Genomic DNA, 20,906 nt, shown 5'->3' with positions numbered 1-20,906 from the left:
GAAGATGGCATGAGAGCATAGTAAAACACTCATGATTCTTTTAGTGTCCTCTTTTCTCAGAGAATGAGAAAGGGGGATTTAGCATGAAGGGAGAGAGTTAGAAGCCTCTCCGCCCACACTTAAGACTCGCTGCCTCTGCATCTCTAAGCAGACTGTCATCTCTGGTCACCATCAGGTCTCTGCTCGCCCCAGTGAACATTCAACGCTGTCGGTGAGTTTGTGCTAAATTGGAAAAACCATCGACCGTTGATTGTACCCTGTGGCCGGCCTTTGTCACTCAACGTCTCCAAAAAAGAAGTCGGACACGTGCAGGAACCTGCACACAGGCATAGCAGACCACTCTCCTTGACCAATCACAAGAAGAATTGCCACATCCCTCCGCCACAAAACAAACAAACAAACAAAAACAACCTCCAGCCTCCAAACCACAGCAAAGGTCACAATCAACATTCATTGCTGTCGGTGGGTTTAACTGTGTGGAAGAGCTCACTGAACGATGAATGCAACTGTGTCCCAGATTTCATCCAACGGTCACAACGACTCGCGTCATGATATGCTGATGATGGCATTATTTATTTCTCTGCCAGCATCCCCCCCAACCCCGACCGCTTCGCCTCCCACCAACAACAGGCGCACACGGGCGGCGTGAATTGACAGGCAGTTCAGATTGCATCTCGATCACGGCTGGCTGGGGCGGAGGGGGTCCAAGTTTGGCTACAGCAGCAGGGGGAAGAAGAATAAAGATGCAGGAGATAGTTGGGAAACAAATGACCTTTAAAGTATTATCCACCAAGAATATATGGGCCGCCTTGCATCTAAGGTTTGATAAATGATTTAGTTGTTGTAAATATAACATGAAAAACAAACTGGGGAGAATGTGTTGAATTATGTACAGATGCACACTAACATGATGAATGACCTTTTTGGAATTAAAAAGGATGTTGTCATTGAAATTCAGATTTTTTTTCTCCACCCGTTGGACTGCCAGGTAGACCACCAGAAGATGCAGAGGTAAATGTATTAAAATGTTTGAATCTATGTTGAAATGTCAATGTGTTAAAACATGAACTGGTTTTTATGTTTTTTGTATATTTTGTTGGAGAAACCATTAAAGAGCCATGAAATTATACATTACTGTGTATTCCTCATGTTTTCTGTATGACATTTAATTTGCTGTAGTTTATCAAATAAATTATCACAATTTCTGCCCCAAGTGATATAGAAGGGGTTTTTTTGTTTTATTTTTTCCATTTGGCTGTTCTTAGTAGAGATGTGAAAGTGATAAGAGTCCTGTCCCTTTCCTTTACACATTCAGAAGAGGTAACTTATCTGCAGAAGATTTTTCCTGTTGATTAAGGCAGCGCACCACTGATCTGATCTTTAAACAGCAAACATATAGTATTAGAACTAATAAAAAGCTATTTTTTAAATACACCTCTCATCTTTGGTTTGTACTTTTTAATCACGCAAGATTTCATTAATATTAATGGTTCATTAAGAACAATCTACTTCAATTTTAATTGCAGTATTTGTAAAATTTTTCGTATTTTAAGTCATTTACAAATGTGCTTTAATCACACTGATTTAATATAACCGGAGGATAAACTAAAATATAAATATGTTGTAAGTAATCAGTACAAGTTGTGTTAACGTATTTGTGTAAATATGAAATGCATTTTTGATTCGACAGATTAGTCAACAAGTCACATACAAACAATAACTACAGTTATGACCGAAATGTACACACCCAACCCTAACAAGCTGTTTGAAGTGTCAGCACAGTCTAAATCAAAACAACTTGACGTGATAACGACCTTTACAAAAAGCTGACTTTCTCACGCCTGTTCACCCTGAATTCACAGAGTTAAATTTAACCTGGGCTACTGCTGCACATAAGGACAAAGTTCCTATTCTTCATTCTCTTTTATGTTACATGACATTTTTGTTACAATTTAAATGTAAAAGGAAGGAGTTAATGTAAGTGTAAAATTCATATTAAATAGTTTTACTACAAAAAAGTTCAATCCAGCTGCTTATCCAGTTGCCCAATATAGAACACATTTGGTAAAATACAGTTTTAGACATTTTGTAATTCCACTAAATTAGGTTGAAATTATTATTATTTTAATGAGCAGAATATATTTTACACTGTCTGTAAGCTCATTAGTTTGTTTTCCACTGAATGAGACAATTACAAGTAATTAAAGCAAGACAGTAAATGCAAAAAGTGTGCCGCTAAATCACTCACAGATAACTGCTTGCGAGTCTGCTATTTGAGTATGAGGCTTATTTGTGAGATATGCTACTCTACCCGGGAAAAAAGTCTGCAGGAAAGTACCCGAACAGTATTGTGTGTGTGTGTAGAAGTGAAGAGTGCTGCCACTGCTTGACCAGCAAAAAAAGAAGAACACTACTGGTGAAATTGGAAAACCCCCTTTGCTTTGCATGGACTTTTAGTTTCAGCTACACACCACATAACGGTCCTAACTGTAATTTTTATGCTTTCAAAATAGCCCTGCATTATTACCAGTATTTATTACATACATTTTTAAGACAGTTATCTTACAGAGTATGAATTTTAATATCTGTGCACTGAAACACTTATTCAGGTCACATATGTTTTGCTCAGTCTCTGAATTTAATGTGTTATTTAAGTCACAGAGACTCAGTTCTGACACAAGACATGACGTTGTTTACTGTGGCCTATAAACCACAGATGTTTGTAACAATACATAGGCTCACCATTACCAAGAAGCTGCAGGTCCATGAAACTGAATGAGTCATAATAGTAGTAATTGAAGACCATTGTGACTGAATTAGATTTGCATCTTCTAACAAGAGGAGGAACTTGTACTTGCAAAACATTTACAAGCTAAATATTAACACCTAAGTGGTATTTTCAATAGGATGGAGGGAACTGAAGCTTTAGGTTGCAAAATGGTAAACATTAAAATGAACTTGTAGAAATTAATTTTGAATTTAATTTTGAATGCCTGTTGGCTAGAAATCCTGCTTGTGGAGTTGACACCAAACATTCATTTAAAAATAATCATTGTGGATGTTCTACTTGAAGACTTAAGACAAAGATTAATGACTTCCTTTGTCCACTAGAGGGACACCAAGGACATAAAAAAGACCAAACACTCAACACATTCAAGTTTATGTCTTCTATTTCTTCTTTTTTTTTTCTTTTTTACATAAATGCAAATGGAAAAACATAGCAGCAACAACACAAGTTAATGATCATCATGGAAAAAAGAACAGTCAATTTAATGTAATCCAGAAGCTATTATATTTTTCTACAAAAAAATAAAAGATGCTTATGGACAGTAAGGAAGCTGCATCAGTCACTGATCACAATGAGGCTTGACTAAAAACCTGCTGTAATATGAAAAAGGCAGCTATGCACTGAATCAATTTACTATTAAAATGACTTTCACGTTTAATTAATGGATTGAATCATTTCTGTGCAATACATTTTTATAGTAAAATGTTAATGCTATAGATCAAGTGTTTGACTTCTCTGTGTGGTGGTCATCTCATGCCATTCTGGTCTTTTAAAACGTAAAAAAATATATATTTATACAAATTTCAGTTTATAATGGTCTTAAAGCCTTTTGTGTTCATAAAGACTAAGTGCGTACTCCACATAAGTGGCCATGTTTTACCCTGAGGACATAATGAATGGTTTTGAAGTAAGTGGTTGAAATCAGAGGTTACTTTGATGAACAAATATTATCTTAATTGGTTTTAATAATTTTAAAAAAGAAGACTGTGACCTGACCACAGCACCAGTGGGAATTATCTCCACTGGTCACAGTAAGCATAATAACACAAACAAGATCTACCTCTAACTGTTGTCTTAACTAATGTATGAGTGACAAAGTCTACCATCCTATTTTCTAAATAATATGTCTCTAAAAGCATAAACACATATAAACACTTACAGTATAACTGTTGAATATAATGACATCATCGACTTCCCTGCTAAACATGTATTAACAATAACAAAACAGCACAGTCAATTTAAAGGAAATCCAGTCATGTAAACACATAATAATCACTTTTTAACATTAGGTTTCTAAAACTCTGCACTTCACTGTTCATGAAACCAATCATGCTATGTACCTACAGTAACAGGTCTCTGATAAATTCATCATCATATCTTTTTTTTTAACACTACAAAAGTAATGAGACTAGCTACTAGGCCTGCTTTGAAAATATCACTCTCCCAGCATCTTTGGAAAATACCTTCAGAAATAGTTTATGTAGCACCAGTCAATTTGATTACGCTGCGTAAATTGTTTGAATTTTGTTGTGACTCAATCTGGAAAAGGTCAGTAGTACTACAGCAGTTTAGAATTCAAGTGTCCCATTTGGGAGAGTGTCTATGGAAAATAACTTTGTTGTGTGTATGAGCCATGACTCATGACAAAGCTGCAGTTAATTTTGACTGCCACATCGTGTTTGTATTCGCACACTCACATTTTTCCGCCATTTGTGCTCAATTAGATTGCTCCACCTCAAGTTTTTTTGTGGAATCATTATTTGTTGTGTCATCTGTGCAGTGGACTGTGGAAAGGAAATCCCCAATCCACATATACAGAAATGCAAAATTAAATCCATGTGAAACAGAAATCGGGCCGCTTCAATATTAACAGGATGTCTGCAGATATAAACAAGTTAAATTTAATATGTAGGTATTTCTTTTTCAGTCATTTTTCAGTCTTTCTAAATGACTCACTGCCACCCTGCTTAACGTGTTTGTAAAAGGAATCTTTAAGCAGAGATTTTAGAGTGGGAGTGAGATGTTCTTCACTGGCAAATTCAAGGTATGTAAATTTTACCAGAGGATGTCACATGTGTGACAAAGAGTTTTTTGCTGAGTGAGCAGAGTTCAGCTCAAGGGGTGCTGATGTTGTAAACCCAACCCTGCCTTTGAGTGAACAACTGTTCAACCAAGAGCTGCTTAATGCCTTTAACTAGTGGTATTTACCCCTCTGTCCGTTGGTCTTTCGCTGCTGCTCAAAGCGCCCTCCAGTGGATGTCACTACTGTCTGATATCTGCTGGTCTGAGCTGTCTCTCACCCTCAGCCAGGAAGATCTGCATGGCCCGGTACAGCAGATGGACACCCAGCTCCCGCTTCTGTCTCGCCTGCCAATTGGACACGATGCCATAGAAATCCCCTCGCTTCTGATTTGTGAGCATTTTCAGACCTAGAACGTGATTGGAGAATTGAGTTGGTGGCTCAAGGCTGGAGCAACACAAGGAAAATGTTCTCTTATTGTTTCATTTGTTCATTTGTTTAGTTGTGGCTTGTGTCACCAAAAACATGAAAACACTGTGCTTGTACAGTAAGTACCAGTAAAACCATCAGACAATTCCCTGAAAAACCAGCGGTGCCTCATACAGCATTATCAGATTAAAATCTTATAAATTTAAGAAAATAAACTGTCGAGTGTATTAACAGATTGCATGAGTTTAATGGCGCCTTTCCACTAGCACGGCTCAGCTAGATACGGCTCGGCTCGGCTCGGTTTGGTTGTGTTCCCATTACAACATCTAGCAAAAATAATTTTGTAATGACCTCCCTTTGACTCCCATAGAAGTCCCTTCAGTTGATTCTAACAACCACATCCATCTCCTGCATCTTTTTTTATCTAATTGTTCCAATAATTTTTCAGATGAGATAGATTAAGGCAGAATTAAGTGTAGAGATACATCCTTTTTTGCCAGCCCGTCATTAAGTCCTCCACTTATGCCACATTTATGTGAGCAATAATTAACTGAAAATTATGACAAAACAAGCCCTGACAGGGTAATCTAAGAGCCTGATAAAGAGCTGCTGAGACGTTCCCCAGTGGATTATATCAGCGTCTGCCACTTTACAGAGATAACTGGTGATGAGTTTCATCCGGCTTGTACTCACCCATGGCCTCCACCATGCAGGCCTCTCTTGTGTAAGCCTCCACTGGAATGACGTTCTGGAAGCAATGCAGAGAGATGACGCCCTGCCCAGCTTTCCACACGTTAAGGATGTGCTGCACTTTGGGACACAATTTCTGTCACAGAGAAGAAAAGGCCAATGTTTTATCTAAATAGTTCATATCTCATTCATTTTAATCAAGCAAGGCTGATCAGCGTATGCCGTCCTACCTTGGAGGTTTTGTCGCCACTGTAGTATTCTAAAGCCTCATACAGGTGACTGTAGGGACGGGAACGTTTTCCTTTGCCCACATAAAATATAGAGTGGATAAATGTCTGGAAACACTCCTGTGTAGTCATGGTGTGGCTGCGGAACGGGAGGTTCTTTGTCACTCTGACAGATGAGAGAGACAAAGATCCATTCAAATATGTCTTCAATTACATTTCAATGTCACAGGGCTGTGGGTAGTTAAACTCAAAAGAAGTCAGCCCTTCAAAAACAATATGAAACAGAACACAGATTTCTGCTACTATTGTTGATTTGATTACACAGTTTTTTGACGACATGCCCAACAATCAATAAAAACAATGAATTAACCAGTTTTGCTTGCAATATCAGTGTGTGTTCCCATGGGATTCAATGTCAAATCAACATTGTGGGTACTTCATTGTCCATCAATATGATGAATGTTTCTCACTCACAACAATAATTCATAGCCTTGTGTTTTAGTTACAGGTTGGAGTGAAATGTAGAAATCATTTTCATGAAAAGAAGGGCAGACAACAGTGCAGAGAAGGAAACAAAGGCAGACACAAAGCAACATGAGAGGCAGGAGACCTTGGGTCGAGCAGCAGGTAGTTGAAGCTGGACTTGATGATGCCCTCCCTCCACTTTCTGTTTTGATCTGGTTGGTCAAACTGCTGGCACAAAGCCTGCTCGTCTGCCTGGCAATCGGGCAGCTTGAAAGTCTGCAGGGCGCGACACAATTCAGGACTGTAACCTAAATCTGCAGGAATAAAAAAAAAAGAACTAATGAAAATGATTGAAACTGTGGACGTGATAGTCATGATGATCTATATGCTAATAAGTGTATACATGGATTCTTATTAATTCAATGGCTCTAATCAAAATGACTGAATCTCCAAACACAAATATTACAAACATTCACTTGAGCAATAACATCATTATTCATTTATCATTAAAAAAACATGTTAATGCTTCTACATTTTAAAAGTACTCACAATCCAAATCCAGCTTCAGAAATAAAATCATAACCTAATCCCAGACCAAGCAGGTGAATTATGGTAATATAGTTGGTAAAAAAAAGAGTAATTTTACATTAAGGTAAGCATCACCTGATTGTGGCTGCTCTTTTTCCTTCTGGGGACGTGGCGATTGGAAGTTTGACTCCTGCAACAGACGACGCAGCCTTCGCATGTAGGTGGGCCTGGTGCGGATGCTGATGGGGCCAGGACTCTCCCCCAGCTCCACGAGCCTCAATCTCAGCTCCTTGTCAGTCATCCCTCTCGTGTCTGGTATCATACTTCCCTCACCTTCGCCACTGTTATCTTTCTGCAGCACCTTCGGGGGCTTCTGGTTCTCCTTTCCCCCGTTGCTCGTCATGTCTGCCTGCATGGAACGCCACTCGTAAATGATAGTCTCCTCGGCGCTGGTGGTGCTCATGCTGGAGCTAAGGGAGGTGTTAGCTGTAGGTGGGACATGGGTCTCGATCAACTTGTGGCCCTGTTCTGTATCTGTGTATAGATACTCCACTGGTTCGTCCAGATCCTGAATGAGCGGACGCCCCCCAGGTGTATAAGACAGGTTAGCCAGGTGCTGTGGCCTGCGGCAGCTCGACAGCCTGCTCATGCTGTACCTGGGCGTGCATCCAGTGCCTGGGGTGTTCGGAAGGTCAGAGTCTTCCCTGGACCTCCTCGGGGAAAAATAGCTGGAGCTGGATGAAGATGACGCAGACTGAGGCTGAGAGCTGCAGTCCTCTGTGATCCAGACATCTTCAACTTGTGAGCTGTCCACTCTGCCCTTAACAGGGACATCAGTTATCTCTCCCTTTGTTGTTGCCTCATCTGTACTTGTTAGATCGTCCGTCATAAAATCCCCTCCTTCAGCAAGCTCTCTTCCTTGGCACTGCATAGCAAGAGCAATCTCTGCAAGGTGTCTTTCATAAGCAACCATTGAGGAGTTCTCGCTTTTCTCCAGTATAAATGTATCAGATAACGTTTGTGATTCAGAGTCACTGCCATTTACGCTCTTGGTGAGGATAAAGGTATCTGCTTGGCTATTGCTTAAACTTGAACCAGCTCTCAGGGTGCTGGACTGTGTGTCTTGGCAATCCACAGGCAAGGAGTCTCCTCCTGTACTATCCCACGAATGGGCTGATGTATGATAAGGCGCTTGTGGTGATCTGTAATAGTCCTCACTGCTCTGAGACCTGGGCGTCTGGCGGCGCGTTCGAACCGGTGTTGGTAGGGTCTCGTCGAACAGACAAGATGTCATAAGGAGGCTTTCAGGCGTCCTGCTTGTTCTCAGTGAGCAACGACTCAACCTCGATCGAGTCCTGCCTGTTACAAAAGGACTGGGTGTGAGCGGTAGGTCAGTTACTTCATCTATTACCCCAACTCTGTCATCGGATTTGGTGTCTGATGTGAGCTTTGTAGCCACCTCGTCAACATCATCTTTACGAGTGGCATCCACGACTTCGCCACTACAACTTAATGCATCCTCGTTTGGATGCTTCATTTCATCCAAGGTCAGTTTGTTAAGGATACCTGGTAAATGCTCTATAGTTTCAGAGTCTGAATCTGTGTGAGGTTGTTCAGGGGTGAGATTTCCACCTTGCCTTGAAAATACAGAAGCAGACTTAGGAGAAATTGCAAGCTCTTTCTCAGCTGCGTCCCCAAAAGAACCAACCTTGTGTGAAACATGTCTGGGGTGTAAGGAAACATCCAGAGCACTGGTGTAATGGTCACTATCACAGCTACTGTAATGACTACTAGCGGTCCCACTGCTACTGCTGCCCCCACATGACTGTGCTGGCTGCTCAGGTATCTTCATCTGGGTCTCTTTTACATCTTCCTCCTCCTGTTCATCATCACTCTCTCCTATATTACAATGACTTATGACTGTTTTCTCCATGTCCTCCTCTGTGCTCGTGCTGCTCTCCCTGCAGAAGACGTAGACGTGGTCCGGGGATGTGACGTCAATGCCCTGCGTGTGTAAAACAGTGGCCATGCGTTGTGAATCTAGGAAGTTGGAGTACTCGGACAGATCAAAGGTCAAGTCACTGTTGCACTGGCTGCTGTCCTCAGCAGTTTGTTGTTTTGGAAATTCAGGACTAAAGACGGGAAAATATTCATCCACATCCCTGAAGCTCACGCTCTTTCGGCTCGCTCGCCTGGAAGGAAATGCTGGAAGTGTGTCTCTTCTGGAGGGGGAGATGCTGCCACCAGTAGCAGCATCAAGTTCATTTCCTTTTGATGTAAACACATCATCCTCCTGAAGAACTGGCATTGGAGCTAAATGCCCCACTGCAGACATGCGAGTGCTTGATAGTATGGAGGGACCTTCAGAAGTCCAATGTGCAGAGGAATTATCCCAGTCCTGCCCCCTGGTGTCCATATCAGACAGTCTGTTATATGGTAATCCTCTGCAACTTGGCCTCTCATTAATGTTAGACAAGTCAAAAAATGACGAGCGCCGTGTGCTGCTCATCGGGGCTTCGCCAAAGTCACTTATCATAGATGAGCGGGAACTGAAGCTGTAGTCTGATTCAGGATAGCTGGACGTGTCTGCCTGGTCCGAATAAACAGCTGTGGAGGGGAAAAAAAATAAACAAAAATTAACAGTTCCTAGAAAGATTTTTTTTAAAAAACCACTAGCTAGCCAGATTCTGGAAATATATAACAGAAACTCATCTGATCTCTACTTTATGCTGTGCCAGACTGTTTGGCAGATGATCAGCCTTGTGTTTGTTTTTTCATTTGACGGGGGAAAATAGTGAGTGTAACTGGCAAATTTCAAAGTAGAGTGAATGTTGATGTGAGTATTTTCCTACTTTTTCTGCTAACATTATTTACGACACATGCAAAATTTATATTCACAGAGTTTTCAGGTACAACGTCCCGAAAATTCAGAGGATTTGCAAATGATAGTGGTGTTCATGTGAAATGACAACCTGCCAGCTTTCAAGTACAATATTAATGATCTGACCTATTACTGAAATATATCTAAATAACATTTCTAACACCATTGTTAACTAGGAAGTCTTCCACTGATGAATGAATGTTGGACAAACCTTCTGTATACAAGTGCTAGTTTTAAGGATGAATGGTTTTAATAATCCTGAGAAGACAAAGATTTTAAGGAGACTGTCTTACAATATTGAAACTGAGGCAAGTCGTCCTCCTCAGTGTCCACTGAGCTGGTCTGGTACTCCTGAAGTAGCAACGCACATTTTCTATTCTCCTCTTGCTCTGCAAGCTGCCGTGGTGTATTGCCTTCCTGCATGGATGAAGGAGGCAACAGTCATAAATCAAACCAAATCTGACATGATCATAATTTGTACAAGTCCCAACAATTAGGAAATTTCCCATAAAGCTGAGATAGTTTAGATAATTTGTTAATAGTGCATATCTGTTAAACTTAACACACACACACACACACACACACACACACACACACACACACACACACACACACACACTAAATTTATCAGTGAAACTGAATTCTTACCTTATCTTTAATGCTTGGGTCCCCTCCATTCATCAAGAGCATCTTTACATTTTGAAAACATCCCCACAGAGCAGCAATATGTAGAGGAGTCAGACCCTCTGATGATCTAAGACATGCAAGAAAACATATATTATGCAAGACAATAAATTATCCAAAAGAAGATTGCTTTTGTGTTTTATGTCAATATTTAAGTATATTTCCAGAGGGAAGATGATACTGGAAACAGCATGATGCAGTCATAGCAGGTCTATGTATTATGCATTTAGTGTAGAAGATTGCGCAGAAACCTATATACAAATTTGTTGAATAGACGTATAGCTAGACATTGGAACTAATTAGGTGGTTTCTGTAGTCCTGGAGACTGTGATGAAGAAAATGATCACACACAGAGACATGGTGACTTTTCACTACAGTGTTTTGTGACCATACCTGATATTGGGGTCTGCTCCATATTGCAGCAACGTTTTCAAGCAGCGTGTGTTCTTCTCAGTCTCTTTACCAGCGGCCAAGTGTATGGCAGCCACCCCTTTAATACCCACAAAGTCAGGACATGCACCTTGGGAAAGAAGCAGCTGCACAGATCTGCCAAGGAAAAGCATACAGTGCAGTGAAGTGTGGTTTACATAAAAAGCTGCAGGACAAAACAGCAGAATCTTTTACATAATTATTTAGCATGTCAGTTAGCACCCTTAAGGGTGTGCTTGTCTCTCCTTGATCCCCTTTCATATGATATTCATATGACTTATAACTTTAACATGACATCTAGATCTAGATCTAGAACATTTTCCATTCAAAAAGCTATCGACTTCCCTGCTTGTCTCTATAATCCCAAATGAAAACACTCATAGTCACTATTATCATTATTTGTTTCACTTATTATTTACTGGCGTCACCTGTTTGACACTGTATAGTTTCGGTGTCTTTCATATTTGCAAATCAATGCCACACATTACGGCCAGAGTTCAGTGGGGCTCAAGCTATTAATGATTACATTTTAGAAAAATAACATCTAAGATCTTACCCTAGCTAGCGCCAATGAAATGTTTGTGATGGCTCAAGTGAACACTCTCCAAACTGTCCATCTATCTACTTCAATACTTGCATGTTAGAAAATAACTTGCTAGGGATAGTGAACATTTCCACTGTCGTCTCTGTCGCTCTCTCTCGACAGAAGGCATGTCTGGGCAAAAACAAAGAAAGGGGGCAGAGCATCACCTGGGTTCTCCATCGTTCACAGCGTCGCACAGTTGACTGTCCAGACTCTTCCTCTTTCGATCCATGATCACAGCAGTCCGTTTATACATGATCTATGACTGTGTATCGGCATATTCCGATTCAGGCCCCGGCCTAAATTCGAGCTGCTACTAACTGTGGGTAACTTTTAGACGAGGCTAATGTTAGCAAGCCGAGCTAATAGCAACGGCTAAGCTGCAAAAATAAAAAATAAAAACATACTAACGCTTTACACACCTAACATCGCTTTTCAATGAAGCTAACTCGTTGGAAAATCATTGCGTCGCTCCTTAAGTACTTCGAGGAGTAATGTTTTCAAACTCTAAAAAACATTCACCAAATGTTTATCCACATAGACTGCGTGGTTGTTTGGGTTAAACTTCCCTCCAAGCCCACAGGACCTACCTCCTTTGCAGACGGCAGGCGGAAGTCCCGCCCACTGACCTCTCTGATTGGATGGTTATTTCATTTTCGCCAATCAGGTTACTTGAAATGTAGGCGCAGTTTTCATTGATTTATATTCCCATTAGAGTGCCTATAGAGAATAGGCACTCTAATTCCCATCAGAGCCAAACCGTGCTGTTTTCGCTCACTCTTTGAATTCTATATGAGATTTCTATTAATTTCTATTGTTACAATTTCTAATATTTAGTACTTGATGCACTAAATCAACATATTTTCTTTGAATTTGTTCGAAAAGTGGGTTATTGCTATAATAAACAAAACAGATTATCCCCCACTAAATAGTGTATTTGGATTTTCATTGTAGGCTACAGTAAACTGTATATTTCTATTATGTGTAAAGTGGAAGTGATTAAAAACAGATTAGAAACAACATTAAGCTGCTCTTTCATATGTAAATAAGGGGCTATAGGAAGCTAGAGGGGCATGAAAATGACTCCTAACCCTCAAAGTTGAGAAACTTCCACTCTTGGTTCAACCATGGTCTTCTTATACAAAGCAGAGCAAAAGACAACATGAATCACTTTGAAAATCATGTTTTAATATAAATAAACTAAATTCAGTATTAAAAGTCTATGCTCTATGCAGTCATAACAGCATTATAATATACATATACATCTTTTTAAAAAAAAGTTATCTCGACCAGCAGAACATGTCTAAGCTGTGCAGCTGTACAGTTTCTAAATTCCACACAAAATGTGCAATGTCAAGACTTTTACATTTTTTTCTTTTTTCTCTTTTTTGACAGCTGAAATGTCGCACTGACTCAGACAGTGCAGAGAGAGAAGAGAAGGAGTCCCAGCAGGAGGAGCATCAGGCTTGGGTGGAAGACTCCAGCATGGTTGAGTGTCAGTGCGCAGTTTTCATAGGGCTCCAGACAGGCCGCGAAAGCCATGACATGGGCGATGTAGCTCTGCTCCTGGACCCCATGGAAGAGGTGTGACATGGGACCTTTGGCAAAGATGGCTACATCTTCTATACCATGGGTTTCTGAGCCCAGAGGGACAGGGGCTTGCTGACGATAATCATTAGACGCTAGAGGACAATGGGACAAAGGAAAATCACATTAGCTGTATCTGTATTTGCAAACGTAAAGTGACCACATAGTGATGCGATTAAAATAAAGGGGACATCTAACATTTTGATGAAATACAATACATCTTAACCACAAACAACTGCATACTACAAGCTTTATCTATTTATGTAGTATTTTGCAGACCTACTGTAGTATAAAGGCAAACATTTGTCTATCACACTGACACTTGACAATGTTATAGTAACTTGCAGTTGAGTATTACATTACACTGCATTGTTCTTATAATATGATAAGTCATATGTTTTTAAATGTGTGGTTGAAACAAACCTTCTTCTTTCTAAGTAAATAAGTGAGCAGGTGATCATCCCAAATGCCTCGTTGTGCCTCTACAGTAGGATATCCAGTTACACCACTAGATGGAGCTACTTCATTTGTCTTCTCCTGAAGGATTATCAATGTACACTTACATGAAACTGACGCATTCATATCTGGACGAGTTCCATTGTTAATCTGGTATCCTGGTCCGTTTCCATACACAGCAGTGGTGAAGTGCTTGTCATCATCAGCTAGAGAGCGAGACACTCCTGCAAATCACAGAACAAATTGGCATCTAAAGAGTGACATGTTTTTTAGTTTGGATTGTCGGAGGACTTTCACGTTTGATTCAAAACCCCCATTAACTAAGTCTTATCAATCTCTATAAGTGTGTCTTACCAAGAACTGGGTTTCCTCTGGCAGAATATCCACCAAATGCGAAGACATGAGAGTGATCAGCAGTGACCACAGACAGGGTGTCCAGTTCACTGGTGAGTTCAGCAGCTCGCCCGATTGCCCGGTCAAACTCAACAGCCTCATACAGGGCTTTTTTGGCTTTTCCTCCATGATGCCCGTGGTCAATTCTCCCACTTAAAGTCCAAAAGAAAGTTATTAAATTAATTAATTAACTTTTTTTTTTTTTTTACAGATTTGATGTATTCAGCTGACTATCTTACACTTCAAGTCCCACGAGTTCACTCTGAACTAGGAAAATCTGCTTTTAGTTTTTGTGCACCAACTACATGGGACCATCTTCAAAACATACTCATGATTGACACGCTCATTCCTCCTGGACATTTTAAGATATTGCTCTCAAACCACCTCTCTGCTTTACTGAGTAGCTATTGTCTCCAAATGTTTTAACTTTGTCTCACTGTTTGATTTGTATTTTTATGTTGTTGTACCTTGACATTAATGCAAATGAGGGAAACTTCAATGATTACGAGGCTTAAATAAAGGTTTGAATGAATTGAATTAATTCAGATATTACTGTGGCACAAAGAAAGGATACCCACTGTTTAAAAACTGTGATTCTAAAGTGATGATCGCTTGTGTCAAAATCACCATATGCACTATTTTAAGCACCCCCTCTTCTTTTTAATACAGATGGGAGTGAGAGTGATGTGGCATGAACATTAAATACTTTGAATTGACAGTTTAACACTGACTTGATATTTTATGATACTTGGAAGCCCTACAAAAAACAGTTATACTTATCTTCCACGAAGAGGAAAAATCCTTTGGGGTTTTTGCTGAGAATCTTTATTGCTTTCTCCATCATCTCAGTGAGGGAAGGGTCCGTGGACGGATCACGCTCCAATTCATAGCGGCAGTCCTTGGGTTCAAATAGACCTAACAGAAATTGCGACAGAAATTGCAGGACTCATTTTCAAAGATCAGGCCAAAGGCCAAATTTTAAAATGTGAGAGCTCTTCTGTGAAAAATGTACTAAATTGTACATTTGGGCAGTAAAAGTGAAAGCATCCCATCTTTCTTATTGAGACCAATTGATTTCCCCTGAATACCTCACAGTAGTTTTGACCATGAAGCACAACATGTTAAGGATTTTATTTGATACATGACTTTGTCAAATGAAATTATGTTATTATCAGACTTGTCAGTGACATTTTCTTTCACTTAAACCTTTAGCCAGTACAGTAGCTTGGTTTTTCAGTTAAAGTCTGCATACTTGTTACTGATTACCATGAAAAAACTCTTACCCATCAGGAAGTCTGTATTTGCAGGATTGACTGCATCAAAATCGGCTTTGTTCCAAACATATTTAGCATTCTGTAGGAAATAAATAAACATTATTAGAACTGAGCCTCAGAGAAAGAGAATGACATCTATTCACGCTCAACCTAATGGGTACAGGTGTAAATTCTACTATGTACCGTTTTGTTCTTCATCCACTCCACAACAAGATTTTGTCCATCGTTTCGGTCTCCTGTGTCTTTTGGATACTCTGGATCTTGTTTGTCTTTGGGAAACATGTACTGACGACCTCCACCAAGAATGACCTGGATTGAGAGACATGGTGACAATTTATACAGTATATATTTCAGACTTCATATATTTTGTGTTTTACTGTGAATGAGAATGATGCGGATGGAACACTTTTCTCTAAAGAAAACAGAGATTGGATGATTCATCATTTAAGTAGTGGTGAACAATTATTTGGGATGAATGGAGACAGATTTATATTAAGGCTTACATTTATTTCTGTGTTGTGAACCAGCTGATATGCAATGTCACGGCATCCATCTCTGACAGCCTCAATGGAGAGGTGAGAGTCAGAATACCAGCCTCGATCGGCGGAGTGAGCATAACTGGCACTTGGAGAGGCGTGCTGCACTCGGGTTGTTGTGACAATTCCCACAGATTTGCCTGAAATCAGAACAATGTGGTACTAATTAATTCAGTGTTTTGTGGACGAAATGCAAATTCCACCACTGTGTTTAATTATGTGTTCGGAAAGAACCACTTCCACATGGCAAACTGTCCTGTCAATTATATGTTTTTCAGTGTATACTTGATTTTGTTCTCACATTAAAAAGGACAAATTGTCTTACATTTAACAAAAACATGAAATGACAGAATAATACTGTGCTTTTTACACAGGTCTCCTTAATGAATAACTTGGTCAAAACCTGTGGCAGAACTAATCTGAAATCCCAGGATAGATAAAGCCACTGTAAACTGCTGTTGTCTAACTACAGTAGCTATACACAAACCTGCTTTCTTGGCACGGTGCAGAATGGATGTGACTTCATTCCCGTAGGTAGCTTTACAGTTGGACCTTGGGGTGGCAGCAGTGACACCTACGGTGCCATAGTTCGCCTTCACACCACATAGGTACGCTGTGGCTGTGCCAGCACTGTCTGGCATCTGCTGGTCCACGTTGTATGTCTGCAGGACCGAGAGCAATCACACACATGAACAGAGTAAGCAAATTTCAATTGTGTCTTACTTTTGCAGTAGAGTCGTTGTAAGTTGTTTATTTTGGGCTGTCTGTGTAGTTTTACGTGATCCTCAGTACTGTCAAAACTGCCTGCATTCAGAATACCCGGACATTTTGTGCAACATGTGACCTGTGTTACCATCAACTGATAACAGACTACTCTGTCACCTTGAAATGATGTGCAAAGCAGACAACATGCAAGTATTATGAGCTTGTTATGAAAGCACAAGCAACACAGCCATACACTGTAAAATATGATATTTTTAACAGCTTCACATTATTCTGTAGTCGGGGCTGCTCAACTTCATGACAGCTATTACATGGCGTGCTCTTACTTAACAGTATAATGCTCGGACAGAGTTCATAACTTGAGTCAGTCAGGCTGACCTTTGACAGCGCCAGGTGGGGGAAGGTATCCATAACCAGACTGGTCTCCTCCCCTGATGCTCCTTCCAACTGGCCTTTGAGGATCCTGGTAGCAGTCACTGTTGTTATCCCCATACCTGCAAACAGGTGGATACACACCGGAGTGTTAGATAACGTCGGCCAGGGAGGCACAGAGCTGCCATTGTCCTCAGTGAACCTCATAAAGCTTGTGAGTTTAAAGGCCGGTGAAAGACATCCAAGTTATTTACACTCACAAATGGTGGATAATATGCACAGCAAAAACATTAGCAGTTTATAGCATTTATTCTCTGCTGCAAACATGATTTTTCTATATACGTATATATATATTTTGTGAAAAATCCAGGGCATCTTTTACAACATGTCTTGTCAGAGCTTGTCTTATCGAATACAGATTCAAGGTGTAAGGAGAATGAGGCAGTTATCTTTATTGACTTAAATGTATGTATGGAACCACATAAAACAATGCCATGTCATAAATGGTAATGCGGCATATGTGATGTGTAACACATTTCAACACAAAACAGTTGAATGTTTGGGCACCAATAGCTACTATAGCTTTAGTTAATGACAGTAGATGTTATTCCTCTACAGAGAGGTATGACCATTAAGTCATTAGGACATAGATCTTTGCAACTGGTTTTCTTAAACATCTCATTTATAGGGTAGTTAAATGTTACTGGCCAATCCCAAACATTGATAAAAAACTAAAATGCTGCTATCAGCATACAGGTCAGTTAGGGTGGAGGCAGCTGTAACCATAAACTAACACTCCATCTATAAATTTGTGATTTGTTGCAGTGGGGTTGGGATTATTGAGTAAACAGGAGGAAGTGCACGTGAGTAACTACTTTATCTTTTTGCAAGGTTCGGGGGTCATGGCCACAGTTAAAATGCATTATGAGGACATTTGAATTCATCTTGTAGGGTATCCTGAACAGGAATGAAAAATACCGTTAGAAATACTGTTTTCTTTTGCCCTAAGAGTTTTGGGAAAAGTTTACATTTTTACCTCTGTTTTATTTTCCATAATTAAGAAAATGAAATCACATTTACAAGTACTGAAGACCTGAAAACCAGCCAAAGACCAGTTTAAAGGTTTTAGCAGTCCAACAGTGTCTGAAAGTTTAGCTATGCATGATGAACTTGTCTGAACTCTTTGCTGTGTTCAGATCAGTTACAGTAAAATAATGGAATACTGTGGACTGTGGTTTGGCCTCAGTTCATTTTGTTATGTGTGGCTTTCCAAGCAGTAGTAACCACTGGTGATCAGATGCCAACATTCATCTCTCTACCCATAAACCCATGCTTTTCAGGGTCACATAGCACATTTGGCTCCCTCTTGGTGCACTCGACCGCAGTTCATAATGAGACTCGCACTTTCAAACTCCCATTGTTCTCTCCTCACCTGAACAAACGAACTGAACTAAAAGCCGCAAATGTTGCACAAGTCAGGGAAAACGTCTTAAATGGTGGAGAGAGGTCTGTTTACCACACTCACCGTCCCCCAGGAAGAGGATGAGGTTCTTGGCTTGGTGGACATTAGGCTGAATGTTCAGGGAACTGTGAAGAGCTTGCTTTGCTTTGTTGTTCCAGTAATCAGCGTGGAGCTCTTCATCTGGGGGCAAGAATGTGATACAAACATATAATATGACATTAGAAGCGAACTGAAATAATACGTACAATGATCAGTAAGAATAATAAAGTATATAAATGTGTGATAAAAGTTATGAGGGACAGATAAATATCCATACTTTTTACCACACTAGAATAATGTTACACATAATGGCCATGAGAAATCATAACAGAGAAGAATGCAACCTTGATATCATTTTAATCACATATCTTCATATTATGCAGAAGTGTTTGATGCAGATGGTTTTGTGATATAAACTATGATCTATTAATGTAAGTATATTTTCATCAAACAACAAATGGTCCATCAGGGAAAAGAATTGAAGTACCAAATGGTTAGCTGTAATTTGGTGCCATAACAGTAAAAGTTGTTTTGATTACACTTAAATTTCTGTTTGTTTTTGTGTTTTTCTTAAGATCCACATGTATGATTCCAACTTGAAATATAAAAGCAACCCTTTTCTGATGTAACAAAACTGCATCAATGTGTAACAGATCCTTACCTGAAGCACACACAGTCCACTGCACTGAAATTAAAATCAATAATCCAGCAAAAATGAGCTTATGTTTGATAGCCATGGTGTCGACTATGGGTAGATTCTATGAAATTCAATGGGGGCTGCGCACACACACTGTCCTTTTATAGCTGCACCCAAGGAGCAAAGGACACATGAAGGAGCAGTACAAAGTGAGCAATCAAGGTATATTGCGCGCACGCACGCACGCACACACACACACACACACATACAGAGCAGGAAAGAGGCAGTAAACTAGATATTGGCTTCTGAAAAAACAACAGGCTCTAATTTCTCTTTGAGGTATTCAAATCTGTAAATTGTGATTAACGATATTTCCAGTGACAGGAGTTAATGCCTGAAGTTCATTATATCTCTCATGATAGCACTTCTGTTGGCAAAGGTGCTTATATGTAAGCAGTTGTTTTCAAGTCCAATGAACTGCCTTTGTGCACTGAGGTCACAACAGACTGGCGCCAGCAGTTTTTATTTTAAATTGCTTTGGATACATATTATTCTTGGCTGAAAATGATAGCTTTTATTTTGAAGTGGAGTGTTATGAGCACATCTAGCTTATTAGTCATTAATCTTAACAGTGATCTAATGAATCCATTATCTGAAACCATTTTATTTTTGTATTAGTTCCAGGTTAGTAGAAGTGCAAACGCAGCTGGAATACGGAACCTTATCTCTTAAACGTTAACCAGCAGCAGCTTTATTATCTTTATTATATTTTGTCTTATTGCCACTATAAATCATCATCTAATGATGATGTTGATTATAGGGTTTTCTGGTTTACTTTTTGTATTGTTTTGCAATTATACCGCTCATATTTGAATGGGAATTTTGCCAACTTTTGAACAGTTCTCTGACAGAGCAAGCATTTATTTGAATTTGTGACTTTGTGAGAATTAATGGATCCCATGTGAGTCTGTGTGTGTACAGGTGGGTCCGACTGCACATCTGTGTTACTGCTTTTCAGCAGTGTGGTTGTGGTTGAGTTTCAGACAGACCAACACAAGGCTGCACCCTCCATTCCATGTTTTTCTGTTATCACCATTTTGACTAAATCACAAGTCCAAAAGGCTTTCTGAAAAGAGCAGGACCTCTGAAAGAGTCAGTGAATGATATATGCTTTGGGACTAATATTGCCAAAACCTGAGTAATACAGGGCAAAATAAGAAGTATATGACATCTTGTATGACAGACACAGCATTGCGCAGACCCTCTTGCAAGAAGTGACCTTGACTTTCTACTAATGGTTGATGCCGTGGACTTAAGTGTAGGTGGGAACCTTTTGATGATGCCATTACAACACAGTAGATAGATTCACTTGTGTTAAATGCTTAGGGACGACGACTCTTCTATTCTTTTTTTTAAAATCCAAAGCTTTGTAAGTCTCGCTATTGTTACACAGCCACATAGCAACATTAATAGCTGTTTACTTTTCACTTCTCCTGATAGGTTACAATATACTTTCTGAGCAGTGCTAGCTCTTTGGGGTGGCTTTGATGCTGTATAGTGAGTTGGTATCTGGAAATGGTTTCCTCCTAGCCAGGGTGGCTAGTTAAATTTGGTACAAAAAAGGCTCTCTCACACTGTCACTATAATAAAGGCAAAAAAAAAGACTTCGAAAATGGGATTTGTTTCCACCGCTAGAGACAGCT

At 39.8% G+C, this 20,906-nt stretch overlaps 2 protein-coding genes across 2 annotated transcripts; both read right to left on the bottom strand.

Moving 5' to 3' along the window:
- Positions 1-4,179: 4,179 nt before the first annotated feature.
- LOC146988869 (uncharacterized) lies at positions 4,180-12,308 on the bottom strand. The gene is made up of 9 exons (XM_085774602.1): positions 11,892-12,308; positions 11,106-11,258; positions 10,677-10,782; positions 10,322-10,445; positions 7,283-9,754; positions 6,765-6,933; positions 6,158-6,320; positions 5,931-6,063; positions 4,180-5,217 (listed from the first exon to the last, which is right to left on the bottom strand). The coding sequence occupies exons 1-9, from the start codon at positions 11,978-11,980 to the stop codon at positions 5,051-5,053; spliced, it is 3,576 nt and encodes a 1,191-aa protein (XP_085630728.1). The 5' UTR covers positions 11,981-12,308; the 3' UTR covers positions 4,180-5,050.
- Positions 12,309-12,832: 524 nt separating this feature from the next.
- Positions 12,833-19,312, bottom strand: alpi.2 (alkaline phosphatase, intestinal, tandem duplicate 2). Its single transcript, XM_085774601.1, has 11 exons — positions 19,228-19,312; positions 18,591-18,707; positions 17,072-17,187; positions 16,458-16,632; positions 15,938-16,110; positions 15,618-15,743; positions 15,444-15,513; positions 14,937-15,075; positions 14,122-14,312; positions 13,875-13,991; positions 12,833-13,406 (listed from the first exon to the last, which is right to left on the bottom strand). The coding sequence occupies exons 1-11, from the start codon at positions 19,301-19,303 to the stop codon at positions 13,138-13,140; spliced, it is 1,569 nt and encodes a 522-aa protein (XP_085630727.1). The 5' UTR covers positions 19,304-19,312; the 3' UTR covers positions 12,833-13,137.
- Positions 19,313-20,906: the final 1,594 nt, after the last annotated feature.

The sequence above is a fragment of the Trachurus japonicus genome, chromosome 4 (assembly GCF_045865225.1).
Source record: "Trachurus japonicus isolate A0001 chromosome 4, Traja_1.0".
NCBI classification, from domain to species: Eukaryota; Metazoa; Chordata; class Actinopteri; order Carangiformes; family Carangidae; genus Trachurus; species Trachurus japonicus.
The sequence above is the reverse complement of the archived record's forward strand: the minus strand, read 5'-3'. Positions and strand labels throughout refer to the sequence as shown.

Coding starts and splice junctions, on each gene's coding strand:
- LOC146988869 (XM_085774602.1), bottom strand. CDS start 11,980: ATGTATAAACGGACTGCTGTGATCATGGATCGAAAGAGGAAGAGTCTG. Junction 6,064..6,157: donor GTGGCGACAAAACCTCCAAG/GTAGGACGGCAT, acceptor TCTCTGTGACAG/AAATTGTGTCCCAAAGTGCA. Junction 5,218..5,930: donor CTGCATGGTGGAGGCCATGG/GTGAGTACAAGC, acceptor ATCACGTTCTAG/GTCTGAAAATGCTCACAAAT.
- alpi.2 (XM_085774601.1), bottom strand. CDS start 19,303: ATGGCTATCAAACATAAGCTCATTTTTGCTGGATTATTGATTTTAATT. Junction 16,633..17,071: donor CCCACCTGGCGCTGTCAAAG/GTCAGCCTGACT, acceptor TCGGTCCTGCAG/ACATACAACGTGGACCAGCA. Junction 15,514..15,617: donor AGTGGATGAAGAACAAAACG/GTACATAGTAGA, acceptor TATTTCCTACAG/AATGCTAAATATGTTTGGAA.